At 44.6% G+C, this 27,379-nt stretch overlaps 1 protein-coding gene across 1 annotated transcript; it reads left to right on the top strand.

The window, feature by feature from the left end:
• Positions 1 to 58: 58 nt before the first annotated feature.
• LOC146260759 (gamma-aminobutyric acid receptor subunit gamma-3-like) lies at positions 59 to 24,985 on the top strand. The gene is made up of 9 exons (XM_084667826.1): positions 59 to 111; positions 339 to 484; positions 7,793 to 7,860; positions 12,562 to 12,782; positions 15,711 to 15,793; positions 16,973 to 17,110; positions 19,055 to 19,207; positions 21,405 to 21,604; positions 22,827 to 24,985. Exons 1-9 carry the CDS (start codon positions 59 to 61, stop codon positions 23,106 to 23,108), a joined length of 1,344 nt encoding a protein of 447 aa, XP_084523952.1. The 3' UTR covers positions 23,109 to 24,985.
• The last annotated feature ends 2,394 nt before the right edge of the window (positions 24,986 to 27,379 follow it).

The following is a 27,379-nucleotide window of genomic DNA, read 5'->3' as shown; positions in this document are numbered from 1 at the left end:
TTCTCTGGCTCACCAGCGCTTTAAGTCTGCTTACACCCCAAGCATTCTCCATGAAAAAATGATTACCAACTTATTCGTCTTTCTCTCACTTCTGGCTGTGCAATTTGCTCGGTAAGTCTCATTTTTACTTGCGTGTTGCTCGTTTTTAAATGAGACCATTTGCTTCACTGACTGACTTCAATTCTCACAAGAGCGCCCGCTTTTGTTTGCCAAGCCTCTGCTGTATGGATACTTTGTTTATTGCGTAGTTTGTAATTTTTTGGGAAATTAGACAGACATGGACATATTCGTCCTTTCCGAAACCGCAATGTGATCAAATTATTATTATTTTTACACAGTTCCGACCGACGCCAATATCATGATGACTATGAGGATGTCACTGTCAATCAGATGCTTGCTCCGAAAGACCATCAAGCCGACGCCACACATATATTAAATAACTTACTACAGGAGTACGACAGGACCCTTCGCCCAGACATAGGGGGTAAGCATGCATGTCTATTTAGATTACTGTGGTCTCAACTATGTTGCCCACCCAGTGAAAAGGTAGTGCACTCCTCGATGTGACGGTCAACTGTTCATGTGATGCACAAATTCACACTCGATAAGAAACTCAGATAAAACCACAGTGCAGACTAAAGTTACACGTAGTGCATTGTGTGTGTGTGTGTGTGTGTGTGTGTGTGTGTGGGGGGGGTTAGGTTAGTCTACCATACTTTGTGTGCTATGGTGACCGAATATAAAAACTGAGGCCAATAAAATAGTTTTTCCAGTGACTGAGCATGTTGTAACTGAAAATATATATAAAAGGCATTCGTCATGAAAAAAAAATCACAACAAATGTTGACAATAAAATATTAACACTGGCATTTGGGGATAGCCTGCTGTCAAACACAGAGCAAGCTAGCAGGAGAAGAAAGAATCTAGCTGATTCTTCTACAGTGTAACGCCTTTTTCTCCAGTCTGGTGAGTAGCTGAGCTCTCCAACTGCACCTTTCACAACGCTCAAGGTCTTGAAGGAGAGCAGTTGTCCTTCACTCCGGCTCACCTTTCCGAGCTATTCTCTGTGGTAGAATGGCCTGCTCAGGTCACCTGGAGTCTCAGACATTGGTCGACGTTTAAGGCAGTTACTGGTCTTATCAAACACCACCCACAAGTTATCTTCACGCTGAAAAGTGCTAGAATTTTCTTTGGCATTCTCTTGACTGCTTTCTTTCCAAAAATGCCATCATAGAAATTGGAACCTAGGACATTTGTGCATTCTGCACCTTTGGCACGAAAAACGTTGCAGAACAACTTAAAACGCAATGAGTGAATCCAGTTAAAGGCTTTTAAATCACAACAGAAAGAATTAGAGGCAGATTTCTTTAAATGTCAATGTTTGTACTTGACCTGGTTACAAAACTTTAAATGTCTCTTTTGAAATGTTACTTTCCTGTGCTTTGTTTGAGTTCGTATTAATTTGGTCACCTTTCGTGCTTCTGTAACTACAGGGTGTTTACTTAGTGTTGCTGCCCGTCTTGGCTTGGCTGGCCTTGAGACAGTTTCTGAATTATTCTTCATCTCAATGGGACCCTCATGGTGAAATAAAGGTTGCAATAAAAAATTGTGTTTTGAAAATGTTCTTCACGGGATGCATCTGGGGTCTTAACATTGCAGTACGTCCAACGTGAGGTTTGTTCTAGAGAGGACTTCATGGCTGGAAGAGTCACCAGGGCAATGTGACCCTCTTCATTCAGATGACAGTGTTAAACAATACCAAACTCTACATGTGTGCTAAATCATAATCTTCACCCCTTTGCTTGACATACATTCTCATCTGTCCGTGAAGAACCCACACACCACCTGACAAGAGTGTTGATGCGTATATATCTCGGCTCATCTCACATGAGGCAGTGCTGCATTTGTGGCCCTATTATGTCAGCTTCCTTTTGGGTTGTCAGGGGATCCCACTCAAAGTGGGTCAGATTGCCTTGCTCTGCATGCAGTTCTCCATCCTACTATGGCTTCTCTCCACGCCTCATGGAGAACTCAGCAGTTCTGCTTCCTCCGGGCTACCTCCTTCTCTGGAGACTCCAACCATGAAGGTTCCATTAGAGAAAGTTCCATGGGTTCCGATTGGGGGGTTCTGACGTGGGAGGCAGAACTACCCTGGTTGTCGCCGTGTCGCCGCGCGTGCCTGCCACGTGCAGCTGCACAACGGCAGGCGTGGGAGAAGCAGCAAGGTGGTGCTAATTGTTTGAGGAGACACCTCTTTTCAAACGAGATGCTGCAGGAATATGGAGAGTATTGTGTGGAGCAGACTGTTTCAGTGGGGCATCATATTATAGGGGGGCTTCATTTATTTTGGCTTTGAGTGTTTGTATTTGTTTTCCCATGTGTTTGTTTATGAAGTATTTGTGTTGAATACATTCACAGTGATGACCTCTGAGTGTGTGTGTGTGTGTGCTGTGAAGTGTGAATGTATGTGCGTGTGTATATGTAGGTGTGAATGAGTACGTGTGAATTCTTACGTGCATGTGCCAGTGTGTGTGTGTGTGTGTGTGTGTGTGTACTGTACTGTACATACACTTTCTCCTGCGTGGGGTTGAGCATATAAACAGCTTCTCCTCCCAGGCCGGCACGTTTGAAATGATGATGATGAACGCTTGAATTAATGACCCCAACATTAAAGAGACGGCTGATTGAAATAATTAAAACGGATTGTCTCAGAAGAAAGCAGGTGCATCATGCCTGAATATAAACCGCTCCATGACAACAGTGGGAGAGGAGTGAATACAGCGTCTGTTCGCGAGTCACTGCTTGTTGTACTGGAAGGAATGGTTCCTCTTAGCCTCTGTTCGACGTCAGTGGAAGCTTTGTTTGTTACAATCACAGTACACAGTCTCAAACACAATCTGTCAGCCGGGTGAACGCTAAGTGAAGGTCGTCTCACTTTGAATCTCGATCTAAGTCGAACCCTTGTAAGTAAATGCATCATACTAGCATGCACTGTATTTAGGGAAACAACTGTCCCTCATTTTGATACGATAAGAGAACTTGAAGTACAAAGCAAATTGAAGCTCAAACACAACAACTTGTAATGAATGATAAGGGCGCTTTCAACGTATCATCTCATGTTCTCTCACAAATGGATTTCTCCCCCTAACGTAGTCGTAGAAACGAGGGACATTTGCTTCTGGTTGACTGAACCAGGATAATTTAGCTGTAAGATCTTCTGTTATGTCACCTGGGTTACTGGTTCTGGCAAGGGAATATTTTGGTAACTTGAAGTCTTATACAATGGAATGATTTATAAATAGTTAACATGAAGTTAATTATTATTTTATAGATGCCCCATTAATCTGTAATCAAGGGGGTTTATATTAATGCTGTATAAAAGCTTCATATCATTTTTACATTCATTTCAGTGGGTGTATCAAAGAAATTAAGCTGGACTGTACTGTGTTTTACATTCCACAGATAAGTAAAATAACTTTTCAGAACTTGTCTTGCCTGTCAGACAAGAAATCATATGAATCTGGACGTCTAATTTAGTGCCTTCAGGAGTGGAGGATTGTGCTAAATGAATCCCCCTTAGAGACTTGAACAATGAGAGACTTGAACTACAAGAGACTTGAACCAGAGAGCCGAGCCCTCACCAGCTGTGAACCACCTCTTCCACCGTTTCAGGATGATGTGACATCTGGCACCATCTTGGTCCTGCCAACCCAGAGTTGAGTACACGACAAGTCATTTCAGATCATTCAAGCCCTGCGACATTTCATTAGACTGTTCTCACCTGGAAGGAACTCCGGAGCCCCCTGTGTAGATTCATCTAAATGAACTTCCTGTCTGAACACAGAACTGAGTGCTCTTGTCATCGACTCCTGATTTAGTTCTTCCTGCCACTCACAATCCTTTAATCCGGGTAGGGTAAACACAGAACCATGATGGACTTTACTTCTCTTTGAGTTTGGGTCAGGGGAAGTCGGCTTCGACATGTGTGAATGGATGTTTAACTTTGTTGAAGTTTGTCGTTCTGACACTACTCTTCTTTCCCTCACTGATGAAGCTTAGGAGGCAATTCTCTGAGGTTTGGGGGTAGAATACAAATTATTATATCCGCTGGTGCAATGCACAGAACAGCTTTAGACGCAGCACAGTGTAATCCCTAGATATACAGTTAGAATCCACTGTGAAATGTATAATGCTAATGAAAGATGTCTACCGGTGTTAATACTGTCTGAGCTAATCTTTAATCCATGTTAAAAAAATGTTGGGAAGCTGAAGAGTGAATATTTCGCAAGACGTTGCATGACAGTGGTGGTTACGTGTGTGTGTGTGTGTGTGTTGGTGTGTGTGTGTGTGTGTGTGTGTGCACTCAAATAAAAGTAATATAAAAAAAAGAGTTCCCTTTTAGAGTACAACACAAGCTTTTGATTGCTGAAATCAAGCAGTTCTTCACTGCTGGGTATTTAAAGACCTCCATCCACCTGTGTCTCATTAGAGGGCGTTCAAATGCATCCCCTGGCAGTGCAGTGGCAGCGGCACAATCACGTTAGCAGCCTGTGTGCCGAACGCTCATTCTAGACAGAACACATTCTAATGATAGGGAGATGGCCAATGGCCAGAGGTGCACATCTCCAATACCAGCCAACCTGACTGCCCTATCCATTTCTGCTAACCATGTTAGGGTTTGCACGATGTATTATTTTTTTTTGCTTCCTGGATCACCATACAGCATCGTGACAGAGGGCTGGCTGTGTGTGTGTGTATGGGTGTGTGCGTGTGTGTGTGCGTGAGGTTTTCCCTCAGTGTTGGGCCAGAGCAATCAGATTCTTTATGAAACCCACTATAGACTAATTTTGTTTGTTTCCTCGGAGGCAGCCCTGTACCCGGCTGGCGTTCTGCAGTGAATCGGCTGATTTAGATGGAAATACATGCCTCAAATCATGCTGGCTCGGGCTCTTCTGTTTGCAGAGAGCACCAGATACTTCACTAAATACCTGGACTGGAGGAATCGGGCCGGCTCAGAGTGAAAATCGATTAAGCCGTCATCGCCTGTTGGGTGGAGGCGAACCGGGCTCAGTGTAGTCTGATTGCAACCGAATGCAGCTTTGGATTTCTACATTCTGAACTATCACTGCTTTTTGGTAAACTCAGCCTGGTCTTGCTATTCTGTTATGGGTGGCAAACAGCACACACATCTTTCTGTTTACTCTGTCTGCCTTAACAAACTGCTGCTCGCCCACACACACTTATCGCTCTGGAAACTGGAAGCATCTGCCTCCGTATGCCAGCGTTTGTCTCTAAGGGTAGTCTACCTGGTAAAAACAGAAGATCTCTTTGAGGACCCAAAAATAGCCACTGTATTTAGCCTAACCATAGGAAAAGTACTTCTCATGTTGCAATGCATGACTGATTAAGCTGTGCTCAGCCCAGGGGGAGGGGGTGGGGGTCAGCCTGGGGAAAAGCTGTGTGGCTGGAGAGAGGCTGGAGGGGCTGGAGAGAGGCTGAAGGGGCTGGAGAGAGGCTGAAGGGGCTGGAGAGAGGCTGAAGGGGCTGGAGAGAGGCTAGAGGGGTTGGAGAGAGGTTGAAGGGGCTGGAGAGAGGCTGGAGGGGCTGGAGAGAGGCTGGAGGGGCTGGAGAGAGGCTGGAGGGGCTGGAGAGAGGCTGGAGGGGCTGGAGAGAGGCTGAAGGGGCTGGAGAGAGGCTGGAGGGGTTGGAGAGAGGCTGAAGGGGCTGGAGAGAGGCTTGAGGGGTTGGAGAGAGGCTGAAGGGGCTGGAGAGAGGCTGGAGGGGCTTGAGAGACTGAATTCATGATGGTGACTGAGTTCATCCTTCCTGGGTTGCGGTCTGTTCCCAGCTGCTGAGGTGACTTCCTGTCTCCCTCTCACCCTCCCGCTGTCATTGTGGCAGCGTTCAGGTGAGAATGATTCCAGGAGGAAGGCGATGACACATGACAGGTGGTGACTCCTTTTCTCTGTATTGATTTTAAGTGGTTGAGGAAAATGTGGTTTGGTACCCTCAGGTAGTTAATCGGTAGAGGGGCCTCTCTAAATTGGTTCTGAAGTAACAGGTGTGCCAGCCTTTGTTCTTGCCCAGCTCCAACATGGCTGTTGATGAACAGCTAAACCCATTCATTCCTCCAATACAGAAAACATTAGTCAAAAGCTGCATTAGTGTTGGGAAACCCCCTGTCTGTTGAGGGGAGGTAGGATGGGGGAACTCCACATGATAGCATCACCATCATGAAGCTGTTTGGTTCAGGGGTTTGTCAGGGTTTCTGTACATGCGGACAGGGAGACTGAACAGGTCCTAGAGGGACTTGCCCAGCACTGACCCTCTCCTGACAGCTGATGGGAAACCTCCCCTCATCAGAGGCCTGCGGATGTTTGATGGAGGGGGGGGGGGGGGGGGCGGGGGACACACAGAGGAGTAGACTGATATTTAATATTTCTCTATAGGCATATTGACAATGATTCTGAGGCTGTGTGTGTGTGTGTCTACAGACTCAGACTACAGCCTGGAAGTGTTAAAGGCTCTTGTTGTAGAGTGAAGTCAATTTCATGCAAACAGAGGCAATCTGCATCTGGCGGCGTTGCTCGTATCTAATATCGGTCGTGGTGTATGTTGCCGACTTGATGTAGCGTTTGATGTACTGTAATTGTCGGGAGACGTGCATCTTCTCTTGCGTGAAGACAACACACCGGCGCACCCACTTTCGGTTTCCCCCCGCATCTGCTTTCATGGGACTGACGTAAATCCATCGGCCGTTACACAGTCTTTACCGCATTCGGAACATCTGAGTGCTGACACTTGTCAGGGGAAGAGACAGAGTCTGCACTTAGCGAGTGGCACTGCCTCGGGGGCTAATTGGCCGAGTCTGGAAGTGAGGGCCATGTTCAATGGTAAGGGGATAAAGGCGTTACAGGCGCCAACAACTCATTACTCTGACACCTTGTTAGATAGGAGGCTGATTGGTAAAGTGAAACGGGCTTGCAATGAATCTGGGAGCTGAGCGGGAAATTCACAAAGCTGTGAATTGTTTATGAGGTGTTAGTCAATAAAGTTGTGAGGTGGCAGTTTTGTTCCTGGCACATAGAGCAGATGTGGTCAGCCTACCCCATCCCCTCTCCCCTCACCCTCTCACTTGCTACCCTCCCTCCTCCCTCTCCTCCCAGGAAAGAGCCTCAAGCCAGCAGAAAGTGTTTTGTCAGTTGAGAATTGTCTCAGGGTGTTAACATATCCACTTGTTACAAGGTCAAAGTAATGGCGCTTTCCAGTTTCCTCGGAACTGGGGAACTGGGAATCACGTCACGTCCAAGTTAACCCAAGTTGACCCATGTTCCACCCCCCCCCCCCCCACCCCCCCCCCCACCCCCCCCAAAAAAGTTCCAGTGTCCAAAGTCAGCAAACAAGACTTAACCAGTCCACACGCTCTCACGCAACACCTTGTATTTCTAACGCTGAGAAGTAAGGGTTAACTTGTCCCGCTATAAACAATGAATGGAGATAGACATAGACAGTAGTTAGACAGTAGGTAGACCTACTGTGTGTACGACAATTTAAATGACACAAATATACAGAATAACTCAAACTGTATAAACTGATTAACACTTTTAACACAAGGTGCTGCCATCTTGGATTACAAAGTCGGAGGTAGTGGGATCCATTGTCAAATACTGGCTTGTAGAGAAACTGTCGAAAAGACCCTGGGTCAGAATTTGATATTATAAAAGATATTACCAAGTGCTGTAGGATCAGATTTTGCCTTGTCTGTAACAGTCTCAATCTCTGTCTTTTTCAGTGAAACCGACAGTCATAGATGTGGACATATATGTCAATAGCATCGGCCCTGTGTCATCGATAGACATGGTAAGTGAATTTGCCTCTTTCCTCTCTGAATCTATCGGGTGTTTTATCTGTCTATTTTTCTCTGTCTTGCCTCTCTCTCACAAGCATACACGCACGCATACGCACACACACACACACACACACACACACACACACACACACACACACACACACACACACACACACACACACACACACACACACACACACACACACACAATGACAGAGGGGTTGCTCTATCTGTTGATAGGGCGAGATGTGTGGGAGCAGCCAGTAAAAATAGAGCCGGTGGCCGCTGTCTCTGGTGTCTAGAGTCTGGAGTGCAAAAATGTCTGGATTCGTACTGTACTTCCCAAATGAGTCATCCTCAGATCAGGACAACAATAACACCTTTCAAATGGTTTTATTGTCAGACATGTATATTTCAATACTTGCATTATTTAGCGGTTGACATGAGATATGCCGTTTTTTAAAATCTTTTGTGTTTTTTTTTCTTATTCTTGTAATTTCTTCTTTCCTAACCTTAACCCTACGGTACATCTGTAGGGATGTGGAGATCTCCTTTCAGAGACAGTTCCGTCAACACTGTTCTACCCAGTAGGTCACTAGGCCATCACACACAGTCTGAGCGGAGGCTTTGTTCCAGAAGTGTGTGATTTGCCCAAACCATGAGTGACATTTGCACCATTTATCTCGGGGGCACAGCGATTGGTGAGCCTGAGAGATCTCGACTAAAACGTGACTAAGAAGCCCCCCACACCTCCACCCAAATCTTCCAATTACCCCCCTTGCGTCTCTCTCACTCGCGTCCCGGAAATGTGACAAAGTAAGAAAGAAAACAATGGATATCTTCGGCTTGACTAGACTTCCGAACACACTCCACTGCTCCCATATCTTCCTCCCTCTCTGAGTTTTAGAGCACACTCATCTCTCTGGCCTTGGGAGGCTACTTACAGCTTCAGGTGGCCTAAAGCTGTAGAGACACTGTTGTTTTGGGCTATGTGACTTGCCATAGTTGTTGTATGCGAAGCCTTATTAGTCATCTAGTGTAGTTACTGTTATTAGAGTGAAGAGAGATGCCATGCAGGTAATGGGGAGACTTGTCAGTAAAGACCTTTGTCATTAAATAAACTATCTCTTATCTTCCAACGTGGTACCTATGTGAGAAATCTGGGTCTAAAAGGTCATAGGCATAACAACAGGCGTCCATATAAAATATGTACAAATACTGTTTATGGTCTTACAGTTAATGTAATCAAGTAGACATTATGTTTTATGGGTATAGTTAGTGACCCTAATAGAGACATATTTCTTCTTGAGAAAATGACTATTCTTCATTGCTTTAATGACCGTGAGTGCATCATTGAAGCGGATATTAATTCAAGATAGAAGTTGTGTGATTAAACTGAAATGGCTAGAGGCAGTAATGGTTGTCGTTCTATAGCTGGTGCTGTGCAGCAAAGATAACATGTAAATTACCTGACCGAAAGAGCAATTCTCATCTCAAATCTATACACACTGTCTGGACACTGATGATCAAGGTAATTATTTTGTATTGTGTAGCCTACAGTAGAAAATTCTAATAATTATCTCTATATACTGAGCATTTAGCAATGTTTTGGGCACTGAAAGCACTAGTAGTTCAAATCAAATCAAATTGTATTTGTATAGGCTTTTTACACGCAAGCATGTCACAGAGGGCTTCACATACGCCCATAGTAGTTGCTGGTTTAATGTCTATTATTGATGCATCAAACCACAAAGCCACTTTTAACTGGTCAAATACAGGTAAAACATAAAGTTCATTGAAAAGGAAAGTGATAAAGCTCTAACCACGAATGAGAGCACTGCTGCATGTATTGTAGTCAGCCAGAAAGGCAGGTCTAGATAAAACAATGTTTACATGACACCAACCGAGGAGACGTCACAGAGTGCAGCTTCTGTGTGACAGACGCCATGTTTGAAAGAGCTCTATGAGTACTTTGAGTGGATCCTGATCGCTTCTACAGTGTTTACCCCCCCCCCCCCTCCTCTCTCCTCCTCGACACAGAAACACCATCTCCTGTGGTTCTCTCACCATGAACCCTTCCTCACCCAGTGTGTCGTTCCCTAGCTGTTTGTGCTAGGAAGTAGCCTATCTCAATCACAAAATAAACGATTTGGTTGAACTCAAGACAAGTTTTTATTGTGTTTCTTTTCTACTTTTTTTTCGCTAGGTAGACTTCCACTGCAATGACACACGATGCACTCACTGAATTATTTGCTTACCTAGTTTGAGGGACAACCCTTCTAGAAAGTAGGGCTATTTTTATGTCAGGGACACTCTGTATCCACGGCAACAGTGGAACCCCTAAAAGCACTGGTGTCCATGAGACAGCATTCCAGCGCTGTAATGGAGTCAATGCCATGATGTACTAGAGCTAATCTTGACACACAGGAACTAGTTCAATAAATCTGTCTAACAGAATAATACAGTTTTGCTTAGAGATATAAAATAAGTCTGATAAAAGTGCCAGTATCGAGATGAAAGAAAACATTTTGAAATATTGGATTTTTTGGCACTCCATGAATTTTGACACTGTTTACGTTTTGTTGGGTTTTATAATAAGGCTTGGCAGAGGCAGGATTTTGACATCCTGGGACAAGGAAGAATATTTTCTAATGCGGCCCTCTGTAAGACAAAAGATTCTTATATAGGTCTGGATGTGTGGATTTTTATATCACAAAGTTTCAATGTAGTGTAGTTTCCTACTCAACGCTTTTTATCACTTGACCTTTTATAATGTGGCATTTCATATGCTCTGCCTAGTGTTGGAGTTAAAATTCATGAGGCGCGTATGAATGTTAGCACAGTGGAAATAATTATGGCCTTGGAATAATGTGGAGGAGCCTAGATACATTTAGATCAACACATAGTAACACGTAGTTTTATGCACTCAACTGAAAAAAATATGGCTTTTTTTGTGAAGACATTTGGACTTAACACCAATGTCACAGTATCTAAATTAAACATGTTCCCATCTCAAATAAAAATGCTTATATTTTCTTTGTATTAATCTTTCTTTGTACATAAAATTTACTGATTTTGTGTCGTCGAATTCGGACAACTTTTGTGTTGTAGTTGTTGAGTAGTCTGCTTGTATGTTTGTACTTATACTTTGTAAGTTGCAGATCTGAAGCTTACTTGGTCACAGACTGCCAGATAAGCTCTGTAAAAAACGTTTGTTTCAGTGATGTGTAGCTAAACTTGAATTAAACTTTCTCCCTGCCTTCATGCACACAGCAAAGCAACAACGGAGGATGACTGAAACAGGTTCCCTGTTTAGACTGTTTTCCAAGACTTGAAATTCTGTTGAAGTCTTGAGGTTGTAATTACTTTACTGAAGTTAAATGGGTTAGCTGCCCCAAAGGGATGTTTTTACATAGCGACAGTCATTTAACAACTTTCTTTGTACGTCACAAAGTTAATGCTGATGCAGGACCTTAGGAAGACAGTCTCTTTAGTGAGTGAGAAGAGAGACGTTTCCTCAGTGTGTACTGATCTGTGGGAGTGTTGGAAAAATAAAATAACTCAAGTTAGCTCAAACTTCTTTGTAACATTTGTGACCTTATGGTTCAGAAGTTTTTGTGTCCATTGCTTTTGCAAATGCTTTTAGTGTGTTGATATATTGGGTATAAAAAGGTGGGTATGACTTTGATGTCGTGCTGGATAGAAATGACTGCTAGAGGAGAATAACAGTGAAGGCTGTATCAAAATACAAAGACTGTGTGGCGTTTGAGAGTTGTTACCTATTGAAATGGGACCATGACTGAATACCAATGTATTTCCATTCCATCAGGGCTTTTAAAAATACACTCTGATCGCACTGTAAGTCTATGTTATCTGGTTGTTAGCATGTTCTGTAAGTAGACTGGTAGATATTTTTGCATGTACTTTTCCCCAAATCAAAACCACAACAACCCTGTATAAAAAAGCAAGCTAATGTCATGCTATTCCAAGATTGCTATCCCAAAGCCTCACAGGTAAAGCGTAAAGCTGTAGATCTAAGAAACACCTCCTTTTAAGGGTACCAAACATGAATGAGCAATTGTTTTAATTGGCATGGCTGCTCCCTGTTTCCATGCAAGAGTCATGAAGGCAAGCTAAAGTGCCAACTCCTGATCACACACCAGCCATGGGAGTACGCAAGCTGGGATGTTTTAAAACAGACTTCCCTCTGTGATCATTGTGACGCTCGTCGCCTTGAGTAACAGGCTTGACCCAAGCAACCAGCTTTGACTTAAGGATCTAAAGGTCACAGCAGCTCATGTAACAAATGCTTTCTAATTAAACTGATAAGGTCCTGTGTGTGCCTATGGAGGTTTGTAAAAGGTCAGGCATGCTGAGTTAGATGCATGACCTAAAGGGCCGTGCACTTCAGGGGTGGGGATAGCCACAGAACAAAATAAAGCCTACTCTTTCATTATGTCATCTCTGAATGTTTATCATTAAAAATGAAGTTCAGACAAAGAGGTGCTATTTGGGTTTGCCTTCTCCTTTAGTCAAATCTTTAAAAGTTTTCGAGACAAAGATGTTAAATCTGTGAAAAATGTTGACGCCACAGAAGACTATTTTGCAGACTGGGCCTTCAATTTAGGAAGCTATAAAAACGAACTTGTAGCCAACAACATGTGTATTGATTTGATTGTATCTCCAGTAATAATCTTGAATTTCTTTGACAGGAGTACCAGATCGACATCATATTTTCTCAGTCGTGGATCGACTCTCGTCTGCGGTACAACAGCAGCACAAAGATCCTGACCCTCAACAGCAACATGGTGGGGCTCATTTGGGTCCCCGACACCATCTTCAGGAACGCCAAGAACGCTGACTCTCATTGGATCACCACACCCAATCAGCTGCTGCGAATATGGAACGATGGGAAGATTCTCTACACGCTGCGGTGAGTGACGTTCCTCTGAACGTTCCTGTAGGATCTTTATACTTACTTTGAGTTGTGTTCGTTTAACAAGTGTTTTAATCCAGTGGGACATACAAAATAGTGCCTATGTACAGCAAAATATCAAGGATCAGAAGTACTTCTTCTGTGCAAGAAGTATTTCTGGTGGAGTGTTTCTATTTGGGGAAATAACAGCAAATGTCATTATTTATTCAAGTGCAGATAATGTCCCGTATCAGTGCTAAATATTGACACGACATGTTATGTTATACACCGCACGTATAAAACATAGACGTCGACTACACGGAGGTAGTCCGCATGGCGTGTTCCCTGCTCAGCTCGCAGTGTGGCTTTGAAGTGTTCTGCACACTTTGCCATCCATACTACAATCTTTACACACTTACTATATATACTGCACACTTTTATATATCGACACTGCACTGTTTTATCTACACTCTATTAGATTAAGACTTATTAAAGGAAAGGAAAATCCCATGACCACCAAAAACCTAACTCTACAGATGCACAAACAAGGTATATTCCAGTACACAACTATTATACCCTTTACAGCACTATATAATGGGTCTACTGTACTACATCATATATCACAAAACAGCCGTTGAATCAGGGTTGGGGTTCATAATTAGAATTTCCTTTGTTTTCAGTCCTTTAACCACCTTAACAATATATAATATATATATATATATATATCGGTTTTGATCATATATTCATACTGTACACTGTATTCTACAGACACTCGTATAGTCATATACAACTAAGCATACTCTCCCAGGAACCTTGTGCTTTTTAGGGCGTAAACGTAATCATGTATGAATCAAAAGTAGGAGCTGTGTCTTCCTTCCTGCCAAAGGAGAAACGTCTCCCTGCTGTTTTATTCATTGCGTTCGCCAGGCATTCCCTTGGCAACAGTATGGTTAGTAGTGCAGGAGAATCTGTGTAGGCAGGATAATTGCTGCTTTAACTGACCCTCCTGCTGCACAACCTACAGAATGATCCCATCACCAGTAGTTGTGTGCACATTCAGAGCCTTGACTGGTCGGCTAACCTGATTGAATGCATCCCCCACCACCGGTCTGTCCGTCCATTCATTACCCCCACACACACACACACACACACACACACACACACACACACACACACACACACACACACACACACACACACAGACATACACACACACAAACACACACAGACACACACGCATTAATTCCCCTCTTGGTGAACTTCAGTCAAGCCAAAATAAACAAGGCTGACATTTTATCAGGGAAGGAGAGAAGCATGAGATGGAGAGATGACTGAATGAATGAGGGAGAGAAGGGACGAGGGTGGGGGGGCTCCGGACTGGAGGGGAAGAAGTAAAAAAACAAGTCATTTAGTTCATACATTTTTTACAACTAATAAGTTGTAGTTTGAAGGAAAAAAAAACTGTAGTAGCAGTGAGTAGTTAGATGAGAAACACCAATTTGCAGAGGTGTGCAGAACCCAGCTGTGCTACATGTGCAGACGCCTCCTAATAGGTAGCCCATTGGCCCCTGCCCTACAAGGCCTCGTATTGTTACATACAACAACAACCTCGTGATTCAGCCTCAACGCACCAAAATGTCCTCGCAATCAAGTGCATCATCGCCATCTGTTTTCTGTTTTGATGCTAACGTGACGTTCTGTACGAGACAATGAGCCTTATGCTCTCTCCATGATAAAATGACCCGGGTACATCTACTATATGCTCTCCAAATGCAAACACGTTAGCTAATTAATGACGTTTGTTGGAACATTGTTGTAAATGTAGGCTACTCTACAGTAGTTACGATTCTAGAAACTTTGTTGCTGAATGCAAAAGGACCTCTGGAAATGATGACAGAGCTATTGTGCTGAAAAGAAGAAGAATTAAAATGTGAAAAAAACTAGCTATTGTAGTTTTGTCGTTATCTCTAAAGAAATTGTCTCTCCTTCACCTCTTCCGTTAAACTTACCCTCATCAAAATGACTATTCTCCCCATACTTGATAGATCTGCATGTAAGGGCACACTCTCCAAACTCCACACTCTCTATCACTCTGCTATCCACTTTGCCACAAACGCCCCTTTCCACACGCACTACTGTTCTCTTCGCTCCCTGGTAAACTGTCCCTCACTTCACGCCCGTCGTAATATTCACTGGCTTATCCTCATCTACAAGGCCCTTCTGCGCCGGACACCCCCCTACCAGGCTCACCTGCTGCATCCGCTTCCTGTCACGCACAACATCCAGTTCTCTCTCCATATCCAGTTGAACATTTCCAAACTAAATCTACCTCTGACTGGAATGTTTTGCGAAAACACCTCAAACTTGACAAATTAATTTCCATCCCTGCCTTCAAAGAAGCCATTTCATTCATTCTCTCTGAATCCTGTAAATGCTTTCTCACCTTTTAACTCCTTCCCTGAGTATGTTGTTGTCCTATTCATCCCCATGGTTTGTCATTATTGTCTGTTGCCAACTGCCTAGTTTGTCCTACTGTTTTACTTATGTTGCCTGCTTTGTTTTCTCCCCTGCCTGTATCCTTTGTTCATACCTGCCAGTGTCAGCCTGTGTCTTGATTGTGGTTGTTGTAAATACTCTCTGTGTCTTGTTTGTGTTTTTTGTGCTTTAAAAATGTTTATCCCCTCTGACTCCCAATGTTACTAATGCCCTTCTTTGTTTAACCTGCTTGTTTTCTGTTGTTGCTTTTTAGCTTTTTTTGTATGTCTGTACGGCTGTGGTTGTGTGCCGTTGTGCTTTTTGACATGATTTTTCTTCCTAGGCCCCCTTCCCCTCTGCCTCAAAAAGCTTGTGCTTTTTTTGCCAGGCCATCACTAAAAATAAGAATTTGTTTTTAATGATTTTGCCTGGTTAAATAAAGGTTACAAATCTGAATTTGTTCTCAAATAGGTTGACTATCAACGCAGAGTGCCAGTTGCAGCTTCATAACTTCCCCATGGACGAGCATTCCTGCCCTCTGGTCTTTTCAAGCTGTGAGTAGCCCGTCTCTCTTTCATACAGAATCCCTCCTCACCCCCACTCTTTGTTTCACCATTCACAAATGTCGCCATTGATATTGTTATGATGCTATGTCACAATAGCTTAGCATACAGTCGGCAACAGTGGAATAATATAGGAAAAAGGCAGCAATTTTGGGTGTTCCAATTTGCAGGGTGTGTGGGGGACGTTTTTTGGGGGGAGATGAATTGCTGTGTGAATTGAAAGTGTTTTCGCTGACTCGTGTCTCAGAATGGAGGCAATTGTGCCTTTCAATGTTACTGCCTCAGCAGGGAAGAACTATTATGACACAGACAGAGACATTATATTGGAATTCAAACTACCTGTGTGTCCTTCAACAAGCATTCAAAAGACCCCTCTGGCAAATGTGGGCTTCTAAAAAGCACCACAAAATGGATGAAATCTCAACCATTCAAATCCCAGTCAAATTAAATAAAAGCCATTCACTGATGTCATTGAATTAGTTATCAGCGCATTGCTGTGTGCAACTAGCGGCTAACTTGCTCTTACAAAGTCAAGGCCTCAATCTAACAGCCATTCTTCTACCTTAATGTTTCCCTTCCACAACCCCAAAGTACAGTGCAAGCAGGCTGTAATTAATAGTTATTCCTGTAACATAATGATTGACATTTAGCTTGTCATTACTGAGGTGAATGACTAAGGAGGTCTGTCAATTCGAAGCTCAATGTTGATCTCCACCAGTGCCAGAGCAGTGAGCAGAGTGATTGTAACCAATGATTAATGGACATCTGGTCCATTTTCTCTGTGCATGACCAAGACCCGACTCACACTGAGTGTGCAGTGCAAAGAGACAGGGAGACAATGATTTGACTCCTGTGGTATTTTGTGGTTACGTCACAGGCCTTATTGACTTGATAATATCACTTGAGCTAGAATCTTACTCCTGCCATTCTTACATAGTGAATCTGGACATTTTGTTGGACAAGTTCCCTTCCCTTTGTTCTGTCATACATATGAAACAAAAGGTACAAAATATCTAGTTTGCTAGTGAAACCTCACAGCAAAGTGACATTGTCCACCTGTCAGGACATAGACGATCTACAGAGGACACTGTGTTCAGCTTAGAGAGAGCCTGTTTCAGTTCTGTTGTTGTGTTGGGGTTTAGGGTATAACATGTTCTTCTGACGTTACAGATGGTTATCCCAGAGATGAAATGATTTACAAGTGGAGAAAGAACTCGGTGTCAACTTCGGACCAGAAATTGTGGAGACTTTACCAATTTGATTTTATGGGATTGAGGAACAGCACCAGCTTACTTAAAACAACAGCAGGTAACGCTCTTTGACTCACAATAAATCTCATGTTTGGATCTATTCCTTTTTATTAAACTTTCGGTTGCCCCGGAGTTTGGTTGCAGCTGAGTTTTTCATCAGGATTTTCCTCTGAAATTTCGTCTCGAACATTCATGTACTAATATACCGGGAAATATTTGAATAGCAAAAACATCCATCAATGGCAATTATAGGTGGATGACTTCAAAATGAGATTATTTTTCTCTCTCTCATGGCAGTATAGAACAGGCTCCTACAGGCTGTAGGTGTGATGTTTCTGTAGGTGTATAGGTGTGTGGTATGGCTGTAGGTGTGTGGTAGCACTGTAGTTTAGTGGCTTGGCTGCACTTCTTACTGACATGCCTTCGCTAACGAGCTTCTCTATAAGACCTTCATTAGTTGGGGCAGTGCTAGATTGTTCCTTCATGAACTTGACAAATAGAGTAAGTTACAGTCCACCAGTGAGAAGAGATAGCTTTTATCCCATGGCAGTACACCTCCTGCTGTTCCTGGAGAACGACAGGGCCTTGGATTTATTGAAGACCACAAGGTTTCTCCTCAGATCTCGGAGGTCTGATCGGACTGTGATATTTAAACATCTCAATGAGGTGAAGCTTAAAACTGCTTAAAGCATTAACCTCAGAGACAGACCAAACACATTTCTGGCATGATATATAAATCATTCCCATTAAATATTTAGAAGATTTTTAATTATTCAATCACATTTTGTTCCCCTCAGCCCTAAATGTCGTTATAGGCCTAATGCTTTCCACATTGAGTGATCTGTCTCCTCCGAGTGCTCTGTGTAACTAATATCTTGTTGTGCAAAACAGGTATTTAAAACATCTAATTAGACTTGCAAGTGACATTCGCCAAACTTCTTAGTGATGCATTTTTAATACATTCATGACAGCAGTGAAGACAAATCCTCCTTTTAAGGATCTACAAATTGACACATTATGAGCAAGTCCTGCAGGCCCTGATTAACCTGCCTCTCCTACTGAGCAAGCGTTAGCGATGTCGCGGACCAGTCTTCGGAGAACCAGGGCTTCATCTCCATAATGAACAATGATTCAGCCTTCAAAGGTCAGGTGATCTTATGAATGAAACATTTTAACAAGGTGAAGCTCTGCGTATTTCCAAATCCAGATGAAGCGAGGAAGGAGATCCTAACATCGGCAGTTTGCAGATCTGTGGTTCGCGCTGTTCTGGGAAATTAGACATTTTTCTTGTCTGTTTTCTCTTTTTCTTTACTCTCCATCTGCATCGCTGCATGATGATTAGAGCCAGGTCTAAAAATACCCATCATTAATTTACATCTCAACAAACTCAGAACAAAGTACCGTTCTCTCTCTGTGTCTCTTTCTTTCTCTCCCCTTCCCTCTCTCTCTCTCTCTCTCTCTCTCTCTCTCTCTCTCTCTCTCTCTCTCTACCCTACATCTCCCATGAAAGGGGAGTAAGCGAGACGCCGGGCGCTTTTCAAAGTAATGAGGGCCCTGGATGTCCGTGTGGTTCCCATGCCACCTCTTCGCCAGGGACTTGTAGTCTTGTTGTGTCCTCCATCTTTACTCGCTCAGTGATGTCGCCTTCAAAGGCTCATGTCTCGGTTCTGCCAGTCCCTCTGAAGCTTCCCTGTCCTGTTGTGTCTCAGTGGGTAGAGAGCGGTTGTCTGTTAATCGCAAGGTTGGCGGTTCGATTCCCGACTCCTCTTAGGTCATGTGCCGAAGTATCCTTGAGCAAGACTCTGAACCCCAAGTTGCTCCTGATGGGCAGGCCAGAGCCTTGCATGGTGGCTCGCTGCCGTCTGTGTGTGTGAGTGTGATAATGAATGGGTGAATGAGAGGCAAACATTGTAAAGCGCTTTGAATGCCGCTAAGGTAGAAAAGCCCTATATAAATGCAGTCCATTTACCATCCCCCCCCACAATCCTCCCCCCTCTCCCAGGTGACTACGTTGTGATGACCGTTTACTTTGACCTGAGCAGACGCATGGGGTATTTCACCATCCAGACCTACATCCCCTGCATCCTGACCGTGGTGCTCTCCTGGGTGTCCTTCTGGATCAAGAGTGACGCCACGCCTGCCAGGACAGCACTAGGTAGTGGGAGCGTGTGTGTGTGTGTGCGTGTGTGTGTGTGTGCGTGTGTGTGTGTGTGCGTGTGTGTGTGTGTGTGTGTGTGCGTGTGTGTGCGTGCGTGCGTGCGTGCGTGCGTGTGTGTGTGTGTGTGTGTGTGTGCGTGTGTGTGTGTGCGAGTGCTGTGCAGGGAGCTTACTTCTGTGTGTTCCTGTCTGTGTGTTTCTCTGTGTGACTTAAAGTAGTTCATTTGCTGATATCATGTCCCATATCTAGATTTTCTGTTAACCTTTCCTCTCACTTGATCATAATGCGATGTTCCGAAACCCATTTCCTTTATTTATGTTTGTGATTCATTTATTGTTTGTCTCTTTTGCTGCATGCTTACCTCAGTTCATGTGATTTCCTGTGGATGCTGTTTCTGGTCATTTCCAGGTTGAACTGTGGTATGAGAGGTAAGTGTAAACAATGAGAAAGCCTTGGTGTAGTCTTTGTCCGATCTTTCATGAAAAATGTCTCCAAGATTGTCAACATGCCTGCCACGGTCAGTGTTGCAGATCCGCCTCCAATATTCCCACACAAAGAAAGTGGGGCCACAGAATTGTCCTTTTGTACATGAACAAAAACGAATATCCGAGCTCACTGAACTCTTATCCACATCCCAATTCATTTCACAACCCACAACAATCAACACATTTACGCATCCCAGCTGGAACACGTCGGTCGCCGCCGGAGACGAGGCTGCGGCACGTTTGTGTTCTGTCAGCGAGCAGGTGGGGACGGGGTCTGTGGCAGGGCGATAAACATCCTCCTCTGTTTAACAAAAGAAGTCATTTGCTCCGTATTGTCGCTCGCAGTGCATTCCATCTCAGGAACCAGCCAGATCAATAGAGGTTTGAAAGAGAGAGGGAGCGATAAGGAGGGAGAGGTGAGGAGCAGGGGAAGAGGGCAGGGAGAGGTAAGGAGCAGGGGAGGAGGGCAGGGAGAGGTAAGGAGGGCAGGGAGGGAGAGGTGAGGCGAAGGGGAGGAGGACAGGGAGGGAGAGGTGAGGAGCAGGGGAGGAAAGCAGGGAGAGGTAAGGAGCAGGGGAGGATGGCAGGGAGGGAGAGGTGAGGAGAAGGGGAGGAGGACAGGGAGGGAGAGGTGAGGAGCGTAGGTGGAGGACAGGGAGGGAGAGGTGAGGAGCAGGGGAGGAGGACAGGGAGGGAGAGGTGAGGAGCGTAGGTGGAGGACAGGGAGGGAGAGGTGAGGAGCGTAGGTGGAGGACAGGGAGGGAGAGGTGAGGAGCGTAGGTGGAGGGCAGGGAGGGAGAGGTGAGGAGCGTAGGTGGAGGGCAGGGAGGGAGAAAGCAGACAGGCCAGGCTACATGTTCCAGGTAATACCCCAAATTAGGCACCCTCCACCCTTTGTCTCCACCTTCCACCCCTCCATACTCCACCCTCCACGACCTGTAGTAACTAGTGTCTCTCTCTCTCCCTCATTCACTGATATCTTTTTCCCTCTTTCTCTCTCCTTTTTATTCTCTCTATCTGTCTCTCATTGTCTCTCTCCCTTCACCTCTCGTAGAATGGCTGTAGGTCATAAATGTACTAATAGTTTCCTTGTTCAGGTCACAGTTTTTCTTCAGCATTGTTGGCAGCAAGTCTCTGTAGACTGTGAGAGTGAGTGAGCAGGAATCAGGAAGCCAGCAGCACCAGGGGTGACTTGCTCTACCTTTGGTAGGAACCAACTGCTCAAAATAGATGGCCCTTCCTGTTTCCATGGCAACCTGCACAAAACACTGCCACACACACACACACACACACACACACACACAGCCGTCTCATGTGAAGCATCTTGGAGACATGCATGAATATGAGTGTGTGTGTGTGTGTGTGTGTGTGTGTGTGTGTGTGAAAGAGAGTTTGGATACTGTGTGTGTATCGTCTTCAAAGTTCTCAGTACAGAAACTGTGCCTAGAGATGTCAGGGGAATTATTCTGCTGAATTCTCTGTACAGTGCGTTTGATAATTAATTAAAACCCAGCCACCTGAAGACTGAACATCAAGTCACACACACCAAAGAGATCACTCCACAAAGGACTGACTGAGTCATGACTGAAACCCCTTAGGGCACCCTTCCCAGGGCTAGCCTCCACCTCCTGATCTGACCCCAGCCTCCAGGTGTGGCTGCCCTGGGCCCCGCTGGGGTTCTGCATGGTGACTTCCTCCTCATCCCCCAGGTATCACCAGCGTGTTGACCATGACCACGCTGAGCACGGTGGCCAGGACCTCGCTCCCCCGCGTCTCCTACGTCACCGCCATGGACCTGTTTGTCACGGTCTGCTTCCTGTTTGTGTTTGCCGCCATGATCGAGTACGCCACGCTCAACTACTACTCCTACATCGTACACAAGCCCGCCTCCGCCAAGCCCCAGAGACTGGTGAGGCCCCTCCCCTGCCCCCAGGGTGTACCCAATCATGTACTTCACACTGACACGGATTCAATAATAATGACATATATTATACTGTACATTAGAAGAAGGTTTTGTACAGAGTCGTGGGCATGGATTTGTTTTCAAATGTGGGCGGTGCTGCCTTTTTTTATAAATGAGGATGTGGCCATTCAATATATTTTTCTTAATAAAAGTGGGAGGGACACGTTTGTTGTTTTCTTAAAGTGGGAGGGACACATCCTTACACCCCTGTGCAAGGTGCTGTGCAAGGATGAGACGCCATTCCGACAGTAGCGCAGTGGATAGTGCCAGGGAACAGTCTGTGTTTACAAGAGACATTGTATCTAAAACAAGTCTACCTCAAGTCAGTTCTGCTTAAGTGCCACAACAACAGCTGTATCTGCAGTAAAAGAGCAAGTAAGTCAGGATCAAGAAGGTTTGTGGGTGTTGTGAATTAGAGTGGAATTGAAACCACTGGTTTTGTGATCCGTAACTGTGTGCTGCTTCCCGCTGATGTTGAACATGAACGCCTGTCAGGGGAAGCCTGACCTGGAGCAGGTCAAACCTGAAGCTCTCCTGTCTCTTAGCATTTGTTATGTTTGCTCCGCTGGCATATGAGACAAGTGTTTGGTCGCGATGCCAACCATGTGGGTGAGGGTAGGAGAGGGGTGAGGGAGGGTGAAGAGGGAGTGAGTGAGTGAGTGGGTGGTGGGAGAGTGAGTGTGTGAGTGAGGGGGGAGTGAATGAGGGAGTGAGTGAGTGGGTGGGTGAGTGAGGGGAAGAGTGAGTGGGTTCCAGGAGAGGTAGTTCATCTCCCGGCTGTGTGACAGCTTCCTGCTGCCTGCCGGCTGGGGGTGGGTTTAGCTGCGAAGCTTTAATGCATGATGGCACAGATCCACTCAAAACAAATCAGCTCATTTTCTGTCTACCGTTACCCCCACCCCCTCCTCGCCCCCCCCCCCCCCCCCCCCCTCCCACCACCTCGATATTTTGGCTTTTCTACAGCATCTCAAGCTGTCTGTTGTTTTTTTCTTCCTCCGCTCTCTCGCTCTCTATTCCTCAATCTCCTTTTCCTTCATTACCTCAGTCGGTGCATCTCTAATGAGGCCTCACTCCTTCCTTGCTCTCTCTTTTTCTTCAAACACCTCTGTATTGATGTCAGTGTACTGTACTGTACTGTCCTAATGAGCCCCCTCCTCTTCATGTGCAGGCCTACTCGGTCCTGGATGTGGGTCTGTCTCCAACCTCTGTGATGACTCTCAACAACTCCCTGTACTGGCAGCAGTTTGAGGACGCCTGTGTGTACGACTGCCTGGACGGCAAGGACTGCCAGAGCTTCTTCTGCTGCTACGAGGAGTGCCGGGGCGGGGGCTGGAGGAGGGGGAGGATCCACATAGACATCCAGGAGCTGGACGCCTACTCCCGGGTGTTCTTCCCCACCTCCTTCCTGCTCTTCAACATCGTGTACTGGGTCAGCTACCTCTACCTTTAGCGCCAGGCGGCTCGCCGCTTCGGAGCTCCTGTAGGACGAACGGCACGAGACTCGTGTTTGACGGGAGCCATCGTTAAGACTCGACGGGAGATTGGGACAGATGTCCCGCCAGTGCTGTTGGTTGCTTGACAACGGCCGACTAATGAACAGCTGCACTGGACGACCGTGATGCTGGCTGGCTGGGAGACTGCATGTGAGTGTCCACAGTGCCTTCTACTGGAAGGGGACAACACCTATTCAGAGGTGACAAAGACCCAGGACTAGCATTTAGGATAGGTTTATTACCCCCTGTTTAGCCCTCCCTCCCATCCATCTCAAAGCATGCTCCATTTTATGAACATCCAGGATAGACTGCACTATTGAACGATTCTGACACGGCTCTATATTAGGCATTAGGTCTGCACAAGGTTTCATTTAGTCACTCAATTAACCTATCAAACCTGTGTTTGCCATTTTTATACAGTAGTTATCAAGAGTGACATGTTCAATAAGTACAAACTGTATTTGGTAAGTCAGTCAACGGACATTTATAATCTGAATATAACGATTCAAATGGTAATACTATTTTCAAACTGGTATCAATAGTTATTGTTTGTGTGGTATTTTTAAACTATTTATACATCATGAAGGGAAACTCCTTCAGTACTGTAAACAAAACAAACAGGTTATTGCGTGAGGCAGGGTCTTAGGTTAGTTTTCAAATGTGGATGGGACAGATTTCTTTTAAAACTGAGGATGCTGCTGTTAAATATAATTTTCTTAATGAAAGGGGAGGACAGATTTGAAGATTTCAAAATAAAAGTCTAGCCCCCTGGCGTGAGGAAATCGTAGAAATCGTACTCTTTACTCCACTGAGTGAAAATATGTGAACGTCGATGTAAAATGTACATCACATGAGAAACATCAGATATTCTGTATTATAGTTTTGTGTTATTGGAAGATTTGAAGGAAATATGTTGTTTTTATGCTTTTAACTGTAAGTAAAATGAGTGTTTCTGCAGTTAATTGGCGTAGAGCCTGAGGGCCTCATTTACTACTAACAGGACCGCAATTGAATCTGCACCTTTGCCCAACCGCAAATAGCGCACGGTGTATTTCCGCATTTTGCGTGGTATTTATCAAACCAGATCCTCGGCGGGCAATCAGCGCCTTACTCCGCCCTTTAGTGTTAATTAGCGCGCCGTCCTTGTGCTGTCTTCGGATCACATGACCCAAAGGTTCCTAACGAATCATCGTTGTGTTTACCCAATTTTACCCAATACAAAAACAAATAAAAATCATTTTCTTTAACCTTCACAATGTGGGGGTCTGAAACAGCCCAATGGTTCAAAGAAAATGCTTCACTTTGTTTTTGTATGCAGTAAAGTTGTCGCTATACGGTGGTGGGTCACAATGACTGATGGGTCAGAGAATACCCGAAGATAACACAAGGGTTAAAAGATGGGAGAAATCGCCTGCATGTTACTGCCACCATGGGTGATTCGAGGAAAAGAAAAAGAAGGTTCAGCGAACAGGAGATAGAAATATTGGTTGACGAAGTAACAGCTAGCATCAACATGTTTCAAGGAAGAAATCCTCCCATCTCTTTGCGGCACACACACACTTACCCTTATACCCTCCCAGCAGCGGTAATCTGCGTTTTTACTCAAGTGCGCTGCCTTTGTAAACACGGTTTGTCTTTACCCACTCATTTACGCCTGAAATGGGTGCAATCCTGTTAGTAAATGAGGCCCTGAGTGCCCAGTATTGTATGTTCAAAGAAAGTGCTTGTGGGATTCATCCTACATATATATTTTCATAAAGCTATTAGGTGAATGTATCCTGTATGTTAGACCAACAGAATTAAAAATATTTTCACCTCTGTATACCAATAGTAATATTGCACTTTATAAGTGTCATAGTCTGATATATTTACAATAAATCAAACACTATTTTGTATGTGTTTTCCAAAACTCATCATTTTGCTACAGTGGACAATATTTGTGTAGTATACTTTGACTTTTTATTTTATTTTTATTATTTACATGAATAAAAACAGTCTTTGGTCATTTCCTTTAGTGGATACAAGAATTGTGTTGTTAAATGAAGATCTGATTCATCTTGTCAGCCACGGGCATCATGCTTTACTACAAATGTCAGAATAGATGAGTCACTTTCATTATCGAAGCGCCTCTTCAACCTCCAACTGGGCATCCTGTTGTTTTTAAGAAGTCAATAAAAACGCATTCATCAACTATCGCCACGCTTCACACAAGTTAGTTGACAACTTCATCAACAACAGACCAAAACCTCAAGTAAAGGCATTAAGTAACAAAGTCTAAACATGACAAAAGACATGCATTAAAAATGGATGAAACCTGATTGATGGAGCGTTGTACGGATCAGCACAGGTGACAGCTGTCAGGCTGCTGTACAGCTTAAGTTTTCTGACCTAGATTGAGACAACACACAGAAAATTAAACAAAGGAAGGAAATTGGTGGAATGGTTTCAAAGAGTCACTGCAAACGATGTGATGTCGGGTGGAACTCAATCAAAGAAAGAGTCGGAGGAAAGTGCTGCCAACTCAATGGAGGATTGCATGCCGCTGCAACCAATGTGAGCAGAAAATCAGTTATGTACTGTCGCGTGAATTGAATTGTAAGATACCATATGTGTACAGGGGCTGTGTGCGATGTAGTGTGGCGTGATGTGGTGTACATGTTTGTGTACGTCTATATGTGTGTGAGCATGCATGCGTGTGTGTGTGTGTGGGGGTGTATGCACAGACCACAACCAAGCCCCATTGCAAATAAGAAGAACATGATGGGTTCTGATTGGTTCAACTAAGCCCCCATGCAAATAAGTGCCAAACATCCAGCATCATAATCCGCATTCTCCATTAGCATCATGGTGTATTTTCTTTTATTGTTCAACTGCTTTGAAGATATGCTGAATGAAGACCTTGCCTTTACTTACTACTTGAAAGTATATTCTACAATGTAGGCCATTTGCATGTGCATGTGCACAATCAGGTAATTAAAACAGTTTCGGTTGTGTTTGCTTGTTGGGTTTCGTCAACGGAAGAACGTTCCCACTGGTGAGCTCCTTCCTCTGCCCACACGCTCGTCACAAAACTGTGACATTGTTCGACGGTGGAGAGAGAGAGAGAGAGAGAGAGAGAGAGAGAGAGAGAGAGAGAGAGAGAGAGAGAGAGAGAGAGAGACTGCTTTGATGTCTGTGGCCCAGATGACATGCTACTGTGTTTGAACTGATCAAGCACACACACCCACTTGGACCTACAGGCTCATCATGTACACAATGTAGACAAACACAAACGCTGCACACATGTGATGCTGCCAAGGCTCTGTGGCTTGCGTGACTTATACTTCACGCTGTGTACAGCTAAGTTTAATGTAGGTGAATTTGTTCAGATTTGTATTGGGTCCTTTATATCATGGCTTAATGGGCGTTAAGTGTGTGTATCACCACGCTACCGTTCACCACTTCAAATTAATCCTTAATAGCAGATCCCTGGACGATTCTGTAGCTTTCTTAGTGTAAATGCTCATACACTGGCTGCACTTGAAACAGCTGCCTCCTCTCTCAATAAAAAAAAAATAGAAACACCATGGCTTTATGTTGCTGTAGCAACCGAGAGTGACATAGAGAGTGTCCACATTCTGCATGGAAGTGTGCCTGGATCAAGCATCGGAACTCCTTGTCAGCTGAGGCTAACAGAAAAACTCATCCACTGCTCAGCCAAGGCAGACTTCAAAACAACATGACAACACGCTGACCAGGCCATTCCAGTCCTGTGAGTTTCAGAACAGCAATCAATCAAGGAGCGGGTTGGTCTTTTGCCTGCAGGTCAGGTACTCTGATAACTGTAGCTTCCCGTAAAGGTTTATCTGAGCAAGTTTCATATACTCGCATTAGGGAGAGGGATGGTGGAAGAGGAACAATTAGCCTAGCATCTGCTACCTCCTTGTTAGCTCTCTGGACTCTATCGAGACACCCAAGGCTCTGTCATCACACCAACCAGCTGTTCCCGAACCACCAGCATCTCCCTGGCTTCAGAGAGCAGCTTTAGGCACTCCTAGAAGTGGGTTCATGTCTCCTCCCGTGTCAACTAGACACAAGACATAAACACACAGCAACCAGCAGCCTTATACATCGGTCGAACCAAGTTGGAACGTGAAAGGGTAACAGAAGGAATGGATCATGCGAAGGCGCAGTGATGTGGTCCTGAGCGGCGAATCATTAGCTAAATGTGCTGGGGGACAATGACAAG

Source organism: Hypomesus nipponensis, chromosome 12 (assembly GCF_054491055.1).
Source record: "Hypomesus nipponensis isolate SF chromosome 12, ASM5449105v1, whole genome shotgun sequence".
NCBI lineage: Eukaryota > Metazoa > Chordata > Actinopteri > Osmeriformes > Osmeridae > Hypomesus > Hypomesus nipponensis.
This window is presented reverse-complemented; position numbering and strand designations above follow the sequence as displayed.